Genomic DNA, 20889 nt, shown 5'->3' with positions numbered 1-20889 from the left:
TTTCTTTGGGGAGGAAAAAAAAAAGAATAAATCAAACTGGGTTTAGGTGCATGAACCCATCCCCTTAGACACAGTAGTCCTGATATTAAAAACATCTTTCAAATGGTTGATTACAACTTATCTTAGTATCTAATAGACTCATTTAATTTGCAGATCAAAACACTGTAGATCTAGGACAATAAAACATAAATCACTTTCCCAGGTGACCAATTTAAGCAAAAGAGATGATTAAACCTCTCTCTTTCAGAAGGGAATAAGTGGGCAAAACATCTTCTAAGCTTAGTCCAATAAAAGAGTGGAGATTTTATATATATATATATATATTTTTTTATTATTATTTTTTTTTTCATTTTTATTGAGATTGTTCAGATACCATACAATTATCCAAAGATCCAAAGTGTACAATCACTTGCCCCTGGGTACCCTCATACAGCTGTGCATCCATCACACTTAATTTTTGTTCAATTTTTAGAAACTTTTTATTACTCCAGACAAGAAATAAAGTGAAAGATGAAAAGAGAAAAAAAGAAAAGGAAACTCTAAACCTCCCCTATCCCTAACCAATCCCCCTCAATTGTTGACTCCTAGTATTGATATAGTACGTTTGCTACTGTTTATGAAAAAATGTTGAAATACTACTAACTGTAGTATATAGTTTGTAATAGGTATATAGTTCTTCCCTATATGCCCCTCTATTATTAACTTCTAATTGTATTGTCATACATTTGTTCTGGTTCATGAAGTGATTTCTAGTATTTGTACAGTTGATCATGGACATTGCCCACCATAGGATTCAGTTTTATACACTTCCATCTTTTGACCTCCAACTTTCCTTCTGGTGACATATATGACTCTGAGCTTCCCCTTTCCACCTCATTCACACACCATTCGGCACTGTTAGTTATTCTCACATCTTGCTACCAACACCCCTGTTCATTTCCAAACATTTAAGTTCATCCTAATTGAACATTCTGCTCATACTAAGCAAGAACATCTACATTTCTTCCACAAGGCAGGAGGGAGAGTCAAAGGTAGAGAGGCAAAAGAAAGAGGAAACAAAAAAATGACAGCTAGGAAGCAGCAAAAGGAAAAATAACCTTAAATCAAAGTAGAATAAAGAATCAGACAATACCACCAATGTCAAGTGTCTAACATGCCTCCCCTATCCCCGCCTCTTATCTGCATTCACCTTGGTATATCACCTTTGTTACTAAAGGAAGCATAATACAATGATTCTATTAGTTACAGTCTCTAGTTTATGCTGATTGCATCCCTCCCCCAATGCCTCCCCATTTTTAACACCTTGCAAGGTTGACATTTGCTTGTTCTCCCTCGTAAAAGAACATATTTGTACATTTTATCACAATTGTTGAATACTCTAGATTTCACCAAGGTACACAGTCCCAGTCTTTATCTTTCCTCCTTTCTTGTGGTGTCTCACATGTTCCCCACCTTCCTCTCTCAACCGTATTCATAGTTACCTTTGTTCAGTGTACTTACATCATTGTGCTACCATCTCCCAAAATTGTGTTCCAAACCACACACTCCTGTCTTCTATCACCCTGTAGTGCTCCCTTTAGTATTTCCTGTAGGGCAGGTGTCTTGTTCACAAAGTCTCTCATTGTCTGTTTGTCAGAAAATATTTTGAGCTCTCCCTCATATTTGAAGGACAGCTTTGCTGGATACAGGATTCTTGGTTAGTGGTTTTTCTCTTTCAGTATCTTCAATATATCACACCACTTCCTTCTTGCCTCCATGGTTTCTGCTGAGAGATCCGCACATAGTCTTATTAAGCTTCTTTTGTATGTAATGGATTGCTTTTCTCTTGCTGCTTTCAGGATTCTCTCTTTGTCTTTGACATTTGATAATCTGATTATTAAGTGTCTTGGCGTAGGCCTATTCATATCTCTTCTGTTTGGAGTACGCTGCGCTTCTTGGATCTGTAATTTTATGTCTTTCATAAGAGATGGGAAATTTTCATTAATTATGTCCTCTATTATTGCTTCTGCCCCCTTTCCCTTCTCTTCTCCTTCTGGGACACCAATGATAAGTACATTATTGTACTTTGTTTCATCCTTGAGTTCCCGGAGACGTTGCTCATATTTTTTCATTCTTTTCTCCATCTGCTCCTTTGCGTGTAGGCTTTCAGGTGTTTTGTTCTCCAGTTCCTGAGTGTTTTCTTCTGCCTCTTGAGATCTGCTGTTGTATGTTTCCATTGTGTCTTTCATCTCTTGTGTTGTGCCTTTCATTTCCATAGATTCTACTAGTAGGTTTTTTGAGCTTTTGATTTCTGCCGTATACATGTCCAGTGCTTCCTTTACAGCCTCTATCTCTTTTGCAATATCTTCTCTAAACTTTTTGAATTGATTTAGCATTAGTTGTTTAAATTCCTGTATCTCAGTTGACGTGTACGTTTGTTCCTTTGACTGGGCCATAACTTTGTTTTTCTTAGTGTAGGTTGTAATTTTCTGTTGTCTAGGCATGGTTTCCTTGGTTATCCAAATCAGGTTTTCCCAGACCAGAACAGGCTCAGGTCCCAGAGGGAAGAAATATTCAGTATCTGGTTTCCCTGAGGGTGTGTCTTAGAAAATTGCTCCATCCTTTGATGCCTCGGGTCACTGTGCTTTTCTGCCCAGCAGGTGATGCCTGTTAGCCTATAATTCTTGACTGGTGTGAGGAGGTATGGCCCTGTTCCCCCAGGCTCTGGGGTCTGGTTCTGAATGGAAAGGGCCCCACCCCTTTCCTCCTAGAGAAGACAGACCCCTCAGGTGGAGGTCATTAGCATTTCAATGGTCTTGCTCTCTGCTTGTGGTGTCTCCACCCTTCCCAGAGTCACAACCCTGGAAACTGAAAATGACTGGGGCTTTCTCCCCTGAGCCAAAAAAGAAACAGATAGTCCCCTTCAGACCCAGTCCAAGGCGACCCTCCGGCTCTCCCAGGTCAGTCGTCACCCAAAGCCTCTGTCTGTTTTTTGGGGCTGCGTACCTGTAGTGACAGTTCACACTCGCTACTTAAAAACCCCAGTTGGAGCTCAGCTGAGCTGTATTCGCTTCCTGGGAGAGAGCTTCTCTCCAGCACCACGCGGCTCTGCAGCTCGGGCTATGGGGGAGGGGATCTCCCGACCTGGTTCCACAGGTTTTACTTACAGATTTTATGCTGTGTTCTCGGGCATTCCTCCCAATTCAGGTTGGTGTATGATGAATGGATGGTCTCGTTTGCCCCCCCCCGCAGTTATTCTGGATTATTTACTAGTTGTTTCTGTTTTTTTGTAGTTGTTCCAGGGGGACTACTTAGCTTCCACTCCTCTCTATGCCGCCATCTTGCCCGAGTCCCTCTCTATATATTTTTTATAGTCTTGATTGTAAGTCAAACATCCTCATTTTGAATGTTTAAAGACATTAGGTTGACAGGAGGGTAGGTTTTTTAAGCAGTAAATAGAGAAGATAAGTTAGTGCCAGGGCTATTCCAGGAGAAGCTGCTTCAGGCTTCCTGAGGTCCCAGTGGCCGGCGTTTACAAAAGCCTCACTATTAAATTGACGACTAATCAGTTCATCGCATTTATGATCCCCTATTCAAACACAGATCAGTAGATCATGAAAGGAGTCAAGTATGAGTGCTTGATTTTGACTTAAATTAAAAGAAGAGTGCCCAAAGAAATGGAAACTTAAAAAAAAAAAAAACCCATATCTGCCGTGCTTGAGTCTCTATGTGATTAAAAAGTTTACTACATGTCGGCTCTAAAGAAATTATAGGAACGAGGCCAGAGCGTTTTACACCGGGATAAGGCCGAGGGCTGGGTGGGGAAGGGGATGTTCCACTGACCTCTGCAGTCACCTTGCAAATGCTTTGCAGGGGAAGCAGGACAGGGCTGGGTGCAGCATCTGAGCAGCAGGCTGTGGGGAAATTACCCACCCCTTGTGGGAACTCCCCAGGAGCCTACCAGTAATGATTGTATTCATCTTGCTCTGCTCCTTCCGGGAGCTGGCCTGCAGTCCTTGATGAATCTGGTGGGCGGCCAAGTCGAAAAGGTCCAGGTAATCCTCCACGGGGTAGCGGTCCCGGAGCCCATCTCGCAGGCGGACGATTCCTAGAGAGCCAAAGAGCAGGAGTTACCGACGGCAACCTTGCCACCGCTAAGGGAGCGGCCCCCCTAGGGGGAACAGAGGGGATGGAAAGGCACAAGGGACTCAGTTGCAGCCGTAAAAAGTCAGCACAGGTGTGAACCCCTTAATCGATGCATGGTAAAGCAGGTGGTGGCAGTGAAAGGAACTATAAATGTGCCAACTTTGAGGGCCCCAAGAGTTGGGGCCAGTTAATATGGGCAGGGAAAGAGACCCTAAGGGGTCCGGGGCAGTCTGCCATCCAGGATGCACATGTGGTCCAAACAGGAAAAGGGAGACGGGCAGCTAACAGCATCCTCTAACTGTCTGCATCAGCGCTAGCCAGCATCTTACTGAGGCTCTAGCTCCTGCCCTCAAAGAGCCCCCCATTTACGCAAATAAGGGGAATCGACCATCCCCTGGACCTACGGTGGGGTTCAACTCACCAATCATTCTGGCATACAGTCTAAATTTACCTCCTGCCTTAAAAATGAACAGATTTCATGTGTAAGCATCATTTAAAAAAAAAAAAGAAGAAAAAACATTGCCCAGCCCCCCAGTTATCAAAGTTCAATGGAAAATGGAAAGAGAAGGCCTCTGACTGAAACAGCAAGAGGGTCAAGGTTGTGCAGAGGTCACCCCAAGTGTGGGCCTGCAGAGGCCCAGCTCTTTTCCGCCCTCCTGCCTGCCAGCGGGAAACTAGCTTTCATTAGGGCCAACAGTGGAAGCCTCCAGGGGAGCACGCCCCGTGCTGTGTTCAAGCTTGCCTGGCAGATGAGCAGGGACGTGACACTCTGGCCCTACAGCTCAGCAGCTAATCCCCAGACAACCAGGGACACTTGGTTTCACTTCAGGAGGAACACCAAAAAGACGGGGTCAAGGGCTTGTCAGGAAACACAGTAAGAGTTGTTCTAAACTTCAGCGCTCCCAAGGAAAGTTTCTAAGATTCCTTCCTAAGCAACCTGAGACCTTTACATGGAAAACACCGTCGTGGCCGCCCACACTCTGGCAGAGATGCCATTTATCATCCCTTAGCTCCAGTGACCAAACGTCTCCTGGCAAAAGGGAAAAGGTTAAGGAAAGGAAACAATGACATGAGAGACTCAGGGTGCCTGGAGGCTGGGGTGGGGCAGAAACCAGAAGCAGAGAGGGACAGGCTGTGATCCCGACAACCCAGAATCGTCTCTCTTTGGTTTTTTCTCTTCTTCTTTTTCTTTTTTAATGCAATTTTATTGAGATATATTCACACACCATACAATCCATCCAAAGTATTTAATCAGTGGCTCACAGTACCATCACATAGTTGTGCATTCATCACCACAATCAATTTTAGAACATTCTCATTACTCCAGGAAGAAAAAGAAAAAACAGAGAAAACCCAAAACATCCTATACTCCTTATCCCCTTCCCTTTGGTTTTCATAACTAAGGAATATGGGATCCCCTTTGTCCTGGCTCCTGGGGGTAAACTCTAAACCCCTGGGGATTCTCCCAGTATGGGGACATTTTTGTTATTCATGGTGGGCCCCTCCAGCTGGTAGTTTATAGTAATCAGGTAACTCAGGGTGCCGCCCGCTACACCAGAAAGACCAACCACGTGACAAGGGAGTTGAGCTTGGGACTTGAAGCCAGGTGAGATCAGCTAGACCTCCAGGGAGGGGAGAGGGCAACCACGTGGGCACTGACTCAATGATGCCTCCGTAATGGAGCCCAGGTAAGAACTCCGCACAGCAAAGCCAGGTGCGCTTCCCCGCCCGGCAATCCTCCTTGAGTGTTGTCAAACATCCCCGCCGGGAGGGCACCAAGTCCTGACTCCACTCAGGGAGAACATGGAAGCTTCGCATTTGAGACCCTTCCAGATGTCACCCAATGCATCTCTTCTTTTAGCTGATTCTGATGTGTATCTTTTTGCTCTACTAAAACCATCATCATAAGTATAGCACTTTATTGAGTTCTCTGAGTCAGTCTAGTGAACTATTGAACCCGAGGAGGTAGTGGGAACCCCCGAATTTGTAGCCAGTTGGTCAGAAGTGAGGGTGGCCCTGGAAACCCCCGAACGTGCAGCCGGTGTCTGGAGTGGGGGCCGTCTTATGGGGACCGCACCCTTGACCTGTGAACTTGGCCTGACTGTGGGTAGCGAGTGTCAGAAGTCATTGCAACAGCCTGGGAGGCAGACAGGGAGGTCAGAGGCAAAGCCAAGTCAGCAAAGAAGCTGAACCACCACCCAGACCTCCAGACGGCATGTGGAGCTGTCTGTCTTTCTGTTCTCTCCCCTCAGGTGCAGGGCTCTGGCTGAAACAGCACAGAGCTGGGACGCCAGACAAACCTGCCTCTTCTCACTGGCCTGTCCACCTACCACTCGGCACTTACCACTCAATGCTGGAATCGTGTGTTCAGGCTCTTCCAGAAAAGGGCTGCCAATTTCTGTGCCCTTGCCTTGCCCTGCACATAGTGGTGCTCAATAAATCTCACAGGGTGGTTGGAAACCAGGTGGGTGCTTCTAGACCCTCTTGGGTCTTTGTCTGTGGGATCTTAGACAAACATATCCTCTAACCTCTCTGAGTCTTGGTTTGCCAGGTTTGGAGGCCAGAACCCCAAAATCAAGTTGCCGCCAGGATCATGTTTTCCCTGACGTCTGTAGTGTTCTAGCAGTGGCTCCTCGGCCATCCCTAACTCACTCTGCCTCTGTCACGTGGCCATCTCTCTCTCCCATCCGTCTCTTCTGTGTCCATATTGGATCAAGTCCCACCTCACTCAGTTCGAGCACACCTTAATTAATAACATCTTCAAACACCCTATTACTAAAGGGTTCGCACTCACGAGCAGGGGTTGACACGATTCAATCCATAACTCTGAGTCTCCGACGTTTTCTCATCCAGTCAGCTCCGCCTTCCTCAGAGCGGATTAAGCCAAGAGCCCAGCGTTGTACCAGGCCCTCCCCTACCCCCCAAATCGGGTGTCAACTCAACGAGCGAGTGTAGGGGTGGGAACCGCTTTCAACAGCAAAAGCCCCAGAGCAGGCTTCCGCCGCGCCCACTCACCGAACCGCTTCCGGGTCCACCAGTGCGGCTCCTTGATGGCGGAGAACTTCACTTCCGGGTGCAGCCGGAGGCGGTCGTAGAGGTCGGTGGTGCCGCACTTGGGCTGCCCGATGATGTAGAAGTGCGGCAGGCAGCGCAGGCGCAGGTGCTTCCCGTGGGCGTGCGACAGGTGGCCCCAGAAGGCCTTGCGCAGCACGTCGAAGGTGGAGCGGAAGCGCTTGGAATAGAGCGCGTAGGAGTTGGTGAGGTAGGGGTCGGTGGTGTTCCTCCCCGTGAACTCCTCATACCAGCAGGGGCTCTTGCTATTTGGAAGAAATTTCTTGGGGATTACTGAGAACATCTGCAATGAAAGACACACACCAACAAAAAGACAATTAGCAAAAAACACGTTCTCACGACAGGCTGCTCATGCCCTAATATTTATTTGGATATCCAAATTTGAAATATTATTCAAGAATGACTAAATACTAAAAGAGAGCAACATTTGGTAAAATAGCCAATGACTGTGTTTTCCTTTTCCCAAAATAAAAATTGGAGAGGGAAGCAAAAGTTTAATCAGAATCCATTCTCTGACTTACTTTTCCTACACACACACACACACACACACACACACACACACACACACACACACGGCAATCTAATTAATTAAACAGCAGGAATCTTTTTACTGGTTTGGCATCTACATGGTCTTTAGAGACAAAAATACTGATTAGTACAAAACAGAAAAGGAAATCAGATTGAGCCCAACTTAAAAATTCCAAATGATGGTGATCTGCAAAAGCACTTTTAGCCCTGGTGACCATATTTCAAGCAAGAAGTCCTGGAGTGCAATTAGGAGAGGGGGCGGTCCTTGAACACTTCTAGATACGTCATCCAACATGCAAATCCCCTCCCCCGCATTACACAGCATCAGCAGACAGCACTCGCCCAGTGCACTCTCAGATTATCCTTGTTGCAACTGAGAAATGTTTTAGCCATTTTCCCCTTGTGTTCCCAAAGATGGCAATGGAAGAAGCATCATCCCTTTTTTTAAAAAGTGAATTAATAGAGATTACTAAAGGGCTACTCACATGCAACTCCTGCTTCTTGAGATCTTCTAAATCTGGGAGCTGTCTGGGGGTGAACTCTATCTTGGCTGTAATGCTGTTGATAATTAATTTGATGCTTGGATAATCCTTCACATATGAAATATTATTTGCCGAGGGCTGGTGATGATGCTCTTTCATGTCACTTGGGTTTTCACCGTCCATGAAGCTGGGATTACTGGGGAAGCCTCCGTAATGGAAAGACGATGGGATGAGGAGCTCTTGGTGGGCCCCAGAAAGGATGTAAGAGGCCATCACCAAGGTCATTATTATCAGTCCAAAAACGAGACTACATCGTTTCCCTTTCTTGAAGCGCAGAAACCCACCCCAGCTCTCGTTCCCTTCTGTCCTCACTTCGAGAATGGCCAGCAAGTTCATCTGCTTACTGTCCACGCGAAACAGAATTTTGTTTTCTCCTTTGCACGCAGGGCACGCCTGGTGACTGCGCCGGGGACTTCCTGGGCAGTCGACCTGCGGTGTGTGTGTGTTGTCGGGTAACAACTCTGTGCAGCAGTTAACGCAGTGCCTCATGTTACTGCCCTTTGTGGGCTTAATGGGCCATGGGCGAGCCCCCAGGGGTCCAGATACATGCAAAGTGTGCTAGGAAATTTTAAGCACAGCTTGTGATTACCTAAACTGTCGGAAGGCACAAGCAACAGAACAAACACAAAACTCAGCAGAAGCCAAAGCACTTTGGTGCGGCTCCAAAAGATAACAAAAGGATGTGCTCTCCAAATGTCACGTCTACGAGAGCCGCTGTCATCAAGGGAAGGTCACAAGTTCAGGGGCGATTCTGCCTGCCCTTCAGGTTTTTCCCATGGCCTGAAGTAAAGTGGAAGAATTGTCACTGGAGATCAGGGAAACACACCAAAGGCTGGGTGCTATCATCGTCGTCTCATTGGTGGATGGACTGGCACGCCATCCATGGAGACGACCCTGAGCATTTCTTCTTTTCCATCCCAAGTGCCTTGAAATGCTTCCTCTTCATTGGGAGCAAAATTGCAAAACTGGCAGATTACCTAACCAAAAAGGAAAGAAGTGTTATCACATTAGGCGATCATAGCAAGCTCCCAGGGACCATCTTTCAAGGAGAGATCTAAGCTGTCGGCCGAGTGCTCAGACACTAGCAAATCATAGAAAATCGAGGAGGAAAAGAGAGAGGTCTCAGGTTCAGATCCTTGATGGTGGGCTTCTGTCTCTGCCACCAAGATGTGGCCCCAAACACCAGTACCACCTGCATCACGCCAACACCTCGTATTTTGCACAATCCCATATTAACCCCTTTTAAACTCACACATCCTTTAATACCACTGCCTCTCTGTATCTATGCTATCAGACCCCGGAACCCCCATTTTCTGTGATCATGCTCGATGACCAAGAATTTGAGGGATGAAGTGATATGCAGGGTAACGTGGAGGAGGATGGTTAGGATGACAGCAAGCAGAGAAAATATGCTTTTCCCTTCCTGATAATATCAACAGTATCTTAGCTATAGCTAACCTTTATTATCAGTTTAGGAAGCAAGAGTTAATGATGACTGAGAAACAATGAAATGATTCTCTCCTTCAGTAGAGTGTATCACATTAAAAAAACCATTTGACTTGAAGTTATTAAGCAATTATCTCCAATGGATGGTAGTCCCCTGAGTAACATAACACTTCAGCCCCTGGAATAATTTTTCATTTTCATCATCCTGGGGAAGATATGATACTTTAAAATGCATTAATAGAATCCTGTGGTTATAAAATGTATTGTTACCTAAAAGATGCTTCTGAGTAGATGTGGTGAAAAGAGCACGGGAAGAGCAAAAAGGAGGCTCTTAGTTCCTAGAGTGGTAGACCACCGCCAACTAGCTGTGTTCCCAAGAGCAAGCCACATAATCTCTCTGAGCTTTTGTTTCCTCACCAGTAAAATTAGGATAATCAGTGTTGCCCTTGTAAGTTTAGGAGTACTAAATTAGTAAATGCATGTAAAGAGTTTACAAAATGCCTCATACCTATTTAGCATCTTTTAAAATGGAGAAAAACACAAATAATAGCAATGCCATCTGCAACTATTACTACCATTATTATTTTTCAGTGTTGGTGAGTGCCAAGAACATCTGGAGTGCAGTCAAAAATGGGAGATCCCATGTCACATCATTTTCCTTTATTGCTTGAGAATTACCCACAGAAGGTAGAGTCACTTCTGCTCTCCATACAGATGTTCCTCAAACAATCGTTGCTGTCTCCAGAGAAGGTGGTTTTAGCTACTCTTGTGTCAAAGCCTCCTCATATCAGCTGAACTCACTAGCAGAAATGTTGACTTCCCTGGGATGGGAAAGCCCAGCTTTTATCAAAATATGTTAGCCAAGAAATAACAAAGCAGTGTCTCCTAAAATGTCTTGCACAAGATACAGTTCTGCAGGCCTGTGCTTAAACAATTTGGACTAAAGCTGGGATAAAGAAAATCACAGGGACTTCTTTACAGCAGGACTTTTCAGGGCCTTTACTATGCTAGTAAGCCCTGTGAATCCACAAGAGAGGATTAAAGTACAATCTCCAGCACAGACTTCTGGCTAATGTCTCAGAACCCGTTTGGGAAACGCTGGTGAGTGGGGGCTGAGATATGGATAAGGCAGTGGAGTCGTGGGTAGTTTGGGGAAGAGCCAAGGAGTAGGGGCACGTGGGAGGAGACTGCTGGAGGAAGCCAGGCCAAACATCTCGGGCTCCACTGCCCCCTCCTGCCCTTATCGGGATCCCTTAAGGGAGCTGGAGGGATGTGCTGGGAACCCTGAGACTTGCTTAACTACCCTTGACCCATTACTTGCTCCACATTCTTCCAAACCAAAGAAACAAAAGGGCAAGATCCCCTACAGGGACTCTCCATCACTAAAGCCATGAAAACATTTTTTTTTACAAGGCCAGGCTGAGGTTAAAAATGAGACTCGGACCATCTCAGCGGGGGTAGGGGGTGGGGGGTGGGGGATTCTGTACCCTTCTGTCCTTCTGCCTGTGGAAGGTCTAATTAAAAAAAAATTTTTTTAGACACAGACTTTGAAGCTACAGGATAAAAATGTACATAATCAGGACCCAACAAAATGGGCAAAATATTCCTAAACAAGAACAAACGTATCTTACTTCAAGAAGTAAATAAACAAACACGGGTCATTGGGGAAGCTGGAGTTCTCAGTAAGGAGGCCTCTAGGTCAGACTCGCCCACAGCCAGACCCTCTCCATGCCTCGCTGCTTAAACCTAAAACAGGAAGTGGAGGATCGGAGAGACAATTCCAGATGCCATAAGAGCAGGCCTAGCTTCAGTTGCTCAGCAGATTCCGGTGGGTGAAGCCTGAAACCGATACAAGGTGGGGTGAAGGACAGGCTCTTTGAGAAAAACTATCTTAGGTTTACACAGTTTACAAAAACATCTGGCCGTTGCACAGTAATGTGAAATACACCTCAAGAGAGTTCATTAAAGTGACAACCTATGACCATGTGAACACACTGCTGGGGCCCATGTCCGTGAGGGGCCCAGAACTCTGAGACTCCAGCCAGCCCTCCCCTGGTGGGTGACTGACCCCAAGGCCTCCTCCTTCCTGGAGCTCATAATCCCCCCAGGCTTTGGGGCTGCAGGGCAATAGACAACCAAGATGTCACAAATGCATAAGATAATCTCCATCACTGATAAATGCTCCGTCACTGATAATGCTATGAAGAAAATAAAAGGGATAATACAGTAAAGGCATTAGGGCAGGGTTTTTCTCAAACTTGGCATGGGGACATTACAGGATACAGAGCAGCACCCCTGGCCTCTACCCACTAGATGCCAGTAGCACCCCCTCCCCAGTCATGATGACCTAAAATGGCTCCAGATAAGCCACATGTCCCCTGGGGCCACCAAACTGCCCCTGGGAAGCCACTGCCTTGGGGGGAAGAGGAGGTACAAGAGAGAGGGTGACCAGGGATGGCCTGAGTTAGGAGAGGACATTAGAGCTGGAACCTGGACGACAAAGAGGAAGCCAGCCACACGGAGACCTATGCAGGAGAGCACTGGGGGGATCAGAGACCCTGAGGAAACGGTGAGAGGCAGGCAGGGGCAGTGAGCACCGGGTGGGACAGGCGGCAGGGACCAAATCTTGTAGGGTCTTGAATGCCAGAGTCAGGGTCGGGATTTGCCCAAGTGCAAATAGGACTGCACACTGCTTTTTCTTTCAAAAGGAGCTCTACGATAGGTATACCTACTAGATAACATAACTCAGCGACAGAAAAATCAAATTAATGTGACATTACTGAGAGGAAAAGGGCTTGCTGTTATGTTCCTTAATTGGCCTCCGCCATCTGCCACAAATTATCCCAGAACAGTCATTCAAAACCCCAACACTTGAATTGTTCTTCCTTAAAAATAAGTAACTTATGTCCATTGCACGTCACCTGTCTAGAATGCCCACATTTTGGTGCCCGTCAACTCAGATTAGGATGGACTCTTGGCACTTAAATTCACATATTAAAACAAGGAACATCCAGGGGTAAACTTCAACTAGATTGTTTCCCACCGTGGGCCCAGTGCTGTACCCTGTGGATGGAGACCAGAATCTTGGGAACTGGCCACATTGCAAGATATCAGATACTTGCTCCCAAAATAGAAGGCATTCAATTGCCAGCCCTTCTCCAAGGACCCTTATTAACCTATGCACCCCTGGCATCATTAGCAAACCATTTATAACAAAATTGTAATTGAGAGACCCAGAAATACCACTTTAGACTATAATTGAATGCCCCCTCAGTGTCAAATCGATAAAGGGCATCTAATTTCACCCTAGGAAAACTTATTAAATTATTGTAGCTATAAGCTGATATAGCAGAAGAAAGACGGATGAAACTTCAAAAGAAATCTAGATGGATTGAAATAAATAGCTTCATTTAGGTAGAATATATCTGCCCTCTGGGGGTGAGGGGGAGGAAAAAGTAGCTAATTACATTAGTTTACTTTTATGTTTTACAGAAAAAAAAATCCATGCGTCTTAATTAACCTTTACTAAAACACAAAGCCTTCTTCTGATTGCTGTGTCTAAATGCCAACATTTCTCTTTGGGCTATGTACATGGAAATACATTTTTTCAAGGAATATTAATCAACAAGTGGAAACGCGAACATTCTTCACATCCAGCACAAAGATAACATAAGATTGTTGCTGAGACTAAGAAAAAAGCTAACAAGACTTAGGAGTTCTGTGCCAAAAACAAATTATCATCTGCAGACTTTTAAGTGGAGTTTTAGGCTTTCGATCATATCACAGTCAATGAACAGAATAAAACCACATCCCTTGACAACCCTGAGAGGCATGTAGCATTGTGGAGGGAACACAGCATCATCATGCAGACCAGAGCTCCAATCTTGTGTCCACCTAGTGACCTTGGATAAGTCACTTAGTTACCTGGCCAGCTCTTTATCTCAGAAGAATTCCTGTTGGCCGGTAATATCACCTACAGCACTGGCAAGAGCCTGGGGCCCAGGTTTGACGTGAGCAAGTCATCAAACCTCACTCCTCCCTCTTCCTTGTATGTAAGTTGGGAATGACCACAAGACCAATCTCCAAGCAGTGAGTGCACCAAGTCACATAAGGTGCTAAATCAGTGGTAGCTGTTGGTGTACAGACAGATTCCTGGTCCCCAATAACGCTTTCCTATAGTGCTTTATGACTACTTATGGGAGATTGCATTATTGGTCCCAGTTATCCCTCCCTGCGTTCACTTCCTTTGCCAAGTGACTTTGCACTTCCTCCAACCAAGGTGGTGGAATACATTTCTCCACCCTTCAATTTGAGTTCCATGACGAACAGAAAGAGGCGGAAGCGACAATGTACCAGTTCTAAGTCTGGACAGTAAGACATGTGCAGGTGTCCACTCGCCCTCCTGCATCTTTGCCAAACATAGGGAGAACATACCTAGATCAAGAGGAGGAATAGAGCTACCTGGTTGCGCCCAGCCTGGATCAGCTGATCCCCAGCTAACCCCCAGCTGACCCCCAGCTGACCCGCAGCTGACCTGCAGCTAACCCCCCAGCCAACACCAACATACACAAGAGAAAAAATAAATGGTTGCTGTTTTAAGCCACTGAATTTTGGGGTGCTTTGTTACACAGTAAAAGCTAACTGATACACTCTCCTATAGGTTATAAACAACAGATGTTGCTAACTTAAATTGGACGTTTATGAATTCCAAAAAGTGAGTTTGTATAAGTTAAGGGAATCATTAGCAATTCAGGCCAAAGCAACTCATCCAAAGATCCAGTGACCCCATGCTTTTTGCCTTAAAGAATCCCTTGGCTAACACCAGGAGCAGATATTCCAAAACAGTGCCAGAGAACCAGATGGGAGTTGTTCCCACATCAGGACATAACTGTCCCAAATCTCACGCATTGGGTTATTTTCCAGCAAAACGTGTGTTTAGGACAACCACAGCTGTTATGTTTTAATTATCTGGACAACTGACTCCCCCTTCCCACTTCCTGAAAAAGAGGACTTCCTCCTTGCCTCTGTTTTAGAGTTATTATAATTTCTTCCTTGCTTCCTCTCCTTGAGCAAGCTCTTCCTGTAAGCTGCTTCCTTTTGGTTTCCTTGCCAGATTCCATGCTTCCTGATGACTGGGACACATTCACGTTTGCTTCTACCCCATCTGTGCTTTGTCTAAAGCAGTGATTTTTACAAACAGTAACCTGCAAAATCTTCCTGGCTGGGCTAAAATGTGACATACAAAACATGAGCATATTTTTAAAAGTTATTTTTAAAGCACCCTTGATTCTGCATTAAGTTCAAAATCAACATTATTTTTATTAATAACGACTGTCTTACATGCTTTAGAATAGCATAGAAAGTGCATTCTAGGATATTAATTTTCTGACAGAATATATCCATTAAAAAAATCAGGCATTTTGAACTGAGATTAAATCTCTACAACATAAGCTACCTTCCTATTTACCCAGCAGCACCTTGTCTAGTGAACCCCACTTATCGTGAATGTGGGAGACAAGTGGAATGTAGAACAGGTTCTGAGTAGTAAAAATAAGGGGCAGAACTGCATTTCAGTCCAGCTTTGGGATCTCAGGCAACTTCCCAGCCATTCTGTGGCTCTGTTTCCTTACCTGTAAAATGGGAGTAAAACTGTCCCTGTCCCCAGGCCGGGTGTGAAGAGGAAATGAGATAAGATGCACAAAATGCTTAGTGTAGCATCTGACACCCAATGAGCTCCTTAAACAACTTGGATTATTATATTATATAGGAGAGGCCCTGAAACTCTCCCTCCAGGCCTACTTGCTTTGAACAGATATATAACTCCAGGAGCAGGTGTTCAATTTTCCCATCTACAATTGATCTGAAGTAACAAAGATGAGGCAGGTGGCAGCTGGAGGCAGGAAGCCAGAGACAAGCTTTTCATTAGGAACAAGATATTAAAAAGCAGGGCCACTGGGATCGTTGGGATGCTTCCAAAACCAAGGAAGGTGGCTCTGGGGAACCTGGATGCTCAAGAGAAGCTTAACCCTTTCAGAAAACTGTGCCCACCACAACTTATTTCAGTGCTTAAAAAGGGGAGGGTCAACAGTATGGTAAGCCCAAGTCAACAGTTGTCCTGAAAAACCTAAAGAATACCCAGGTCCCTATCTGGGACTCTATAAAAATTTCACTCACTAAGTTTATTCTTCAGAAACTTAAATACTCCAGAGAACTCCTATGCCAGCTAAGTCCCAAAACCCAGAGGCAATAGCTTCTTCAAGAACATCAACCAGATGTGTCCTCTTTTCCCATAATGTCGACACCCCTTTTCTACATGAGCAGGTTAGAGTGGTCACTGCCTAGACATCCCTGAAGATTGGGAAAGTGATTAAACTAGAGGAAGGGGTCGCAACAGACAAGATGGAATTTAACATAAGGATTATGAATACTGAATCTCTATATAATTTTCTTTTTCTTAGTTGCTAGGGTATTAGAATAGCTAAAAGGAAAGAACTGAAATGGTGGAACTGTAACCCATAACATTCTTTGAAATTTGCTATATATATCTACCTGTTAAGCTGTAATTTGAAAGTTATCACCTTTTTGTATATATGTTATATTTCACAATAAGGAAATAACTGAAACTGTGGAACTGTAACCCATAATAGTCTTTGAAATTTGCTCTCTAACTACTTGTTAAATTGCACTTGGGAAGTTATCACTTCAGTGTAAATCTGTTATATTCCACAATAAAAAAAAAAAGGAGGGTGTGGTCAATTTTCCAGAAACATGCCAGTCACCAAAGGTCTAAAGGTCTCGGGTAAGTGAACCCCTTCTTTATAGATGGGAGAAGAAAGAGTACAGCCATTCACAACGTGGAAAATCTCAAAAATGATGTGGGCAGTCACGGCCCAGTCCAAAACCTGTGCGAGCCCGGGTGAATCATAAACCTGACAACACGAAGTTCCCAGGCTCCTGCTCATGCAGCCTTGCATTTCACAGATGAAGAAACTGAGGCCCAGAGTGGTCCCGAGCTTCCCCAAGGACACACAAGAAGGAGGGCAAGGGACCAGAGACCTGAGCTCGGACTTCCCCTGCCCTCACAGGCAGAAGCGGCCCTGTCCTGGCCTCTGTCCAACCCCTGGCCTGGCCTGGCCCTCGGACAGCCCTGCAGCTCATCCAGGCCAGAGCCTTCTCCCCACTCTGATCCTTGCAGGAACTCCCCCCCTAAAGAGCAGGTCTGCAGTCTCTCGCTGGGACGGAGGACAGGGAGCTGAGGCAACCATGTAGGAAGCAGAGGAGGGGAGGACACACAGCTACCCGCTTCGGTCACCTCGTCGCCGAAGTCACTGAGTCCAAACTGCCCCAGTGCAGCCTCACTTCATCACTCAGGCTTGTCTCCTCCAGACACGAGGTGTGATGGAAGACAGGCAGTGCCAGGATGGGGACAAGGTATCGGGGAATGGGTGTGTGTGAAGGTGGCCCAGCACCAAGCATGGGGGCAGGAGAGAAGGAAGGACAGGAAGCAAGGAAGGACAGAAGGGCAGAGGGCCGAGGGAGGGGCTGGTTCCCAAGTCAGTTACATTGCTGCTGAGACAACAAAGAGGACTGAGGACTGGAAATGGCCCCAGAGCAGGTGCACGGAAGGCAGGCCCGGGCAGCCCCTGTCCCCTCCTTCATTCCTGCACATCAAAGGGACAAGCCTGTACTCGCTGATTTGGGCTCTGAAGCTTCAGAGCCACTGCCAAGGTGGTGCCTTCCCCACAAGGCAGTGAGCTCCGGGGGTGGCCCCTGAGCCGTGGTCCCCGACATGGTCTCACTACAGACTTGCTCGCTAACCTGTGACCCTGAGCAAGTCACTTCATCTCTCTGGGCCTCGGTTTCTCCATTTGTCAAATAGGGAGTTGGGACTACCTCTGTCAGCTCTAACACTCATGGGTGTATGATTCAAAATTAATTTCTCCCAATTAAAAGCCCATTATCATTATTTGGCTTACCTTCAAGGGATGCCCAAAGGCCAACAGTTTGGCAGGGAGCATTGAAAAGCTGGTGCAGTACTTGCTTTGTGCTGGGCAAAGAAAGTTGGGTGGTTCATTCAAAAGGTACACGGAGTGTTTTGTCCTTAATGAGCTGCCATACTCTTGGGCACAAATGTATTGAACACCCATTTGGGGCAGGAACTGCAATGGCTGAGGGTACAGAGATGAAGAATGCATGACCCAGGCCTCTGAGACACTCCATAGAACTCCAGAGCAAAGTCTCCAGAGGCTCCCAGAAAACTGACACTCTGAATTGTAAGTCCCATTTCAAGGACACCCCCACCCCAGGGGCCCCCCATGAGCCACATCTGCCTTCTAACAACAGCAGTGCCTCAGGAGCCAAGAGCCCCGTCTCTGGCAGCAGAGGGTGGGAGGGCAGATGGGATCTTTTTAATAGTTCCTGCGTTAGGCTGCTCTCCACTCGGGCGATATGCCACAGCTCCCCGCACAGCCGCCCAGTGCACAGGCGAAGTGCAGCCCAGTGCCCCAGGCTCCCTGAAGTGCACAGAATAATCTGGTTTTCTCAGCCAAGGGGCAAGAGGGGAAATAGGCTTCAAGTATTTTCATGCTACAGTTGTCACCGGGTGACTTCAAGATGGACAAAAGACTCTAAAGGTCTCTGTTACCCAGCCAATAATTTTCTTTTACTGAGACTACTTGGAAGGAAAAACTATTTCTGAATATTCATTATTTCCAGTAGTAATTTAAATCCGTATAGATACTAGTCCACTCAAGCTTATATATCTGCTGACTATGGTTTTCCAATAAGTAAGAACCTACTCAAGACATACTTACAAGATTTCCTGTGAAATCCACCTGCTGAGAAGGCATCAGGCCACAAAGTGGCAACAGTCGTATAAATGTACAGCATATCAAGGAAGCAATGTCTAGTATGTTTTAAGACATTTGAAATTAAAAATTAATATCATTCTTTGTACCAGCTGCTACTTCAAAAATGGACTTAGTTTCGGGTTGTGAGTGACCCCAGAGATGGTGAAAGGAGAAGGAACTGATAATGGTCTGACCCTTTCTTGATGGCAACTCTCTGAGGCTAGCACTGTGACCCCCTGTGATATGTGGGAAACTGAGGCAGAGGGGAGTTTAAAAACACACACAGTGCCCAGAGACATGGCTAGTCAGTGGCAGAGCCAAAATTCAAAGGCAGGTCTGTTGGGCTGCAAAACCTGAGGCCTTTCTCCTGCACCATGCCTTCCTGAAGGGTGGCGGCAAATGAAGCCCTTACCAGCAGCAGCTCTGCAGGAAACCTGCTCAGGGTGTGACCCCGTCACCCAGCCCACCCGGCCAGCTCAATTCCCAGGCAGGAGGTGTGATGGAGTTCAGGGGAGGGGCTGGGCTGGTGATGCTCAACACTGAAGACCATGGGGCATGGCCCAGAACAGGTGTTCAAGCACTGCTTATGGAATTAATGAGTGAAGGAACACAGTCCAGAAAACACGGCAGAGATCCAGGCCAGCGGCTCGGCACTTACTAACAGCAATCACAGTGACAGTAGCTCGTATTTATTGAAGGCATCCTCAAATCCAGGCATCCAACTGGGATTTATCTGGATTATTCCATTTAAGTGTCTGATAATTTAAGAGGTAAGTACAATCATTGTTCCCATTTTACAGATGAGGAAACTGTGGCCCAAAAATGTAATGCCCTTGGAGGATCTAAGATGGCAGCATAGAGAGGAGTGGAAGCTAAGTAGCCCTCCTGGAACAACTAAAAAAAACGAGAAACAACTAGTAAACAATCCAGAATAACTGCAGGGGGACAAACATAACCGTCCACTCATCATATGCCAACCTGAATTGGGAGGAATGCCTGAGATCACAGCATAAAAATCTGTAAGTAAAAACTGCAGATCCAAATCGGGAGACCTCTCCCCCACAGCCCGAGCTACAAAGTTTTGTGGTGCCAGAGAGAAGCTTTCTCCCAGCAAGTGAATATAGCTCAGCTAAGCTCCAACTGGGGTTTAATTAGTGAGTGTGAACTGCTCACTACGAGCTCGAATCCCCAACAAGCAGACAGAGGCTTTGGGTGACGACTGACCTTGGAGAGCTGGAGGGTCACCTTGGATTAGTTCTGTTACTTTTTCAACTCAGTGGAGAAAGCCTTGGCCATTTTCAGTTCCCAGTTCTGTGACCCAGACAAGGATATAGCACAGGCAGAGAGAGACCACTGAAATGCTAATGACCTCCCCCTAAGGCATCTATCTTCTCTAAGAGGAAAGGGGTGGGGCCCAGCTCTACTACCTGCCTTTCTTTCAGAACTTACACCTGTCAAGAATAATAGGCTAACAGGCACCACCTGCTGGGCATAAAAGCACAGTGACCGGAGGCATCAGAGGGTGTACCAATTTTCTAAGACACACCCTCAGGGACACCAGATACTGAATATTTCTTCCTTCTGGGACCTTAGCCCATTCTGGTCTGGGGAGGCCTGATTGGGGTAACCAAGGAAACCATGCCTAGACAACAGAAAACTACAACGTACACCAAGAAAAATGAGGTTATGGCCTGGTCAGGGGAACAAACTTGCACTTCAACTGTGATGCAGGAATTGAAACAACTAATAACAACTGAATTCAAAAAGTTTAGGGAAGATATGGCAAAAGAGCTGAATTGTGTAATGAAAACACAGGACATACATAAGGTAGAAATTGAAAGTTCAAAAAAATAACTGGCGGAATCTATGGAAATGAAAGGCACAACACAAGAGATGAAAGACACACTGGAAACATGTAACAGCAGATCTCAAGAGGCAGAAGAAAACACTCAGGAACTGGAGAACAAAGCAACTGAAAGCCTACACACAAAAGAATAGATAAAGAAAAGAATGGAAAAATATGAGCAATGTCTCCGGGAACTTAAAGACAAAACAAAAAGCAAGAATTTACATGTCATTGGTGCCCCAGAAGGAGAAGAGAAGGGAAAAGGGGCAGAAGCAATAATAGAGGAAATAATCAATGAAAATTTCCCATCTCTTATGAAAGACATAAAAATCACAGATCCAAGAAACATAGTGTACCGCAAACAGAATAGATCTGAATAGGCCTACACCAAGACACTTAATAATCAGATTATCAGACATTGAAGATAAAGAGAGAATCCTGAAAGCAGCAAGAGAGAAACGTTCTATCACATACAAAGGAA

General features: G+C 45.8%; 1 protein-coding gene across 3 annotated transcripts in view; it reads right to left on the bottom strand.

Moving 5' to 3' along the window:
- Positions 1 to 20889, bottom strand: part of CHST15 (carbohydrate sulfotransferase 15) — an 83670-nt gene that overhangs the window by 28212 nt on the left and 34569 nt on the right. For all 3 annotated transcript variants that reach the window (XM_037804809.1, XM_037804811.1, XM_037804810.1), the window contains exons 2-4: positions 8211 to 9244; positions 7141 to 7480; positions 3941 to 4087 (exon numbers count right to left, since the gene is read on the bottom strand). In XM_037804809.1, the coding sequence (XP_037660737.1) occupies positions 3941 to 4087; positions 7141 to 7480; positions 8211 to 8756 (1033 nt within the window). In that variant the 5' untranslated portion in view covers positions 8757 to 9244. The remainder of the gene's footprint in view (positions 1 to 3940; positions 4088 to 7140; positions 7481 to 8210; positions 9245 to 20889) is intronic.

This window comes from Choloepus didactylus, chromosome 15 (genome assembly GCF_015220235.1).
Source record: "Choloepus didactylus isolate mChoDid1 chromosome 15, mChoDid1.pri, whole genome shotgun sequence".
Lineage (NCBI taxonomy): Eukaryota > Metazoa > Chordata > Mammalia > Pilosa > Megalonychidae > Choloepus > Choloepus didactylus.
This window is presented reverse-complemented; position numbering and strand designations above follow the sequence as displayed.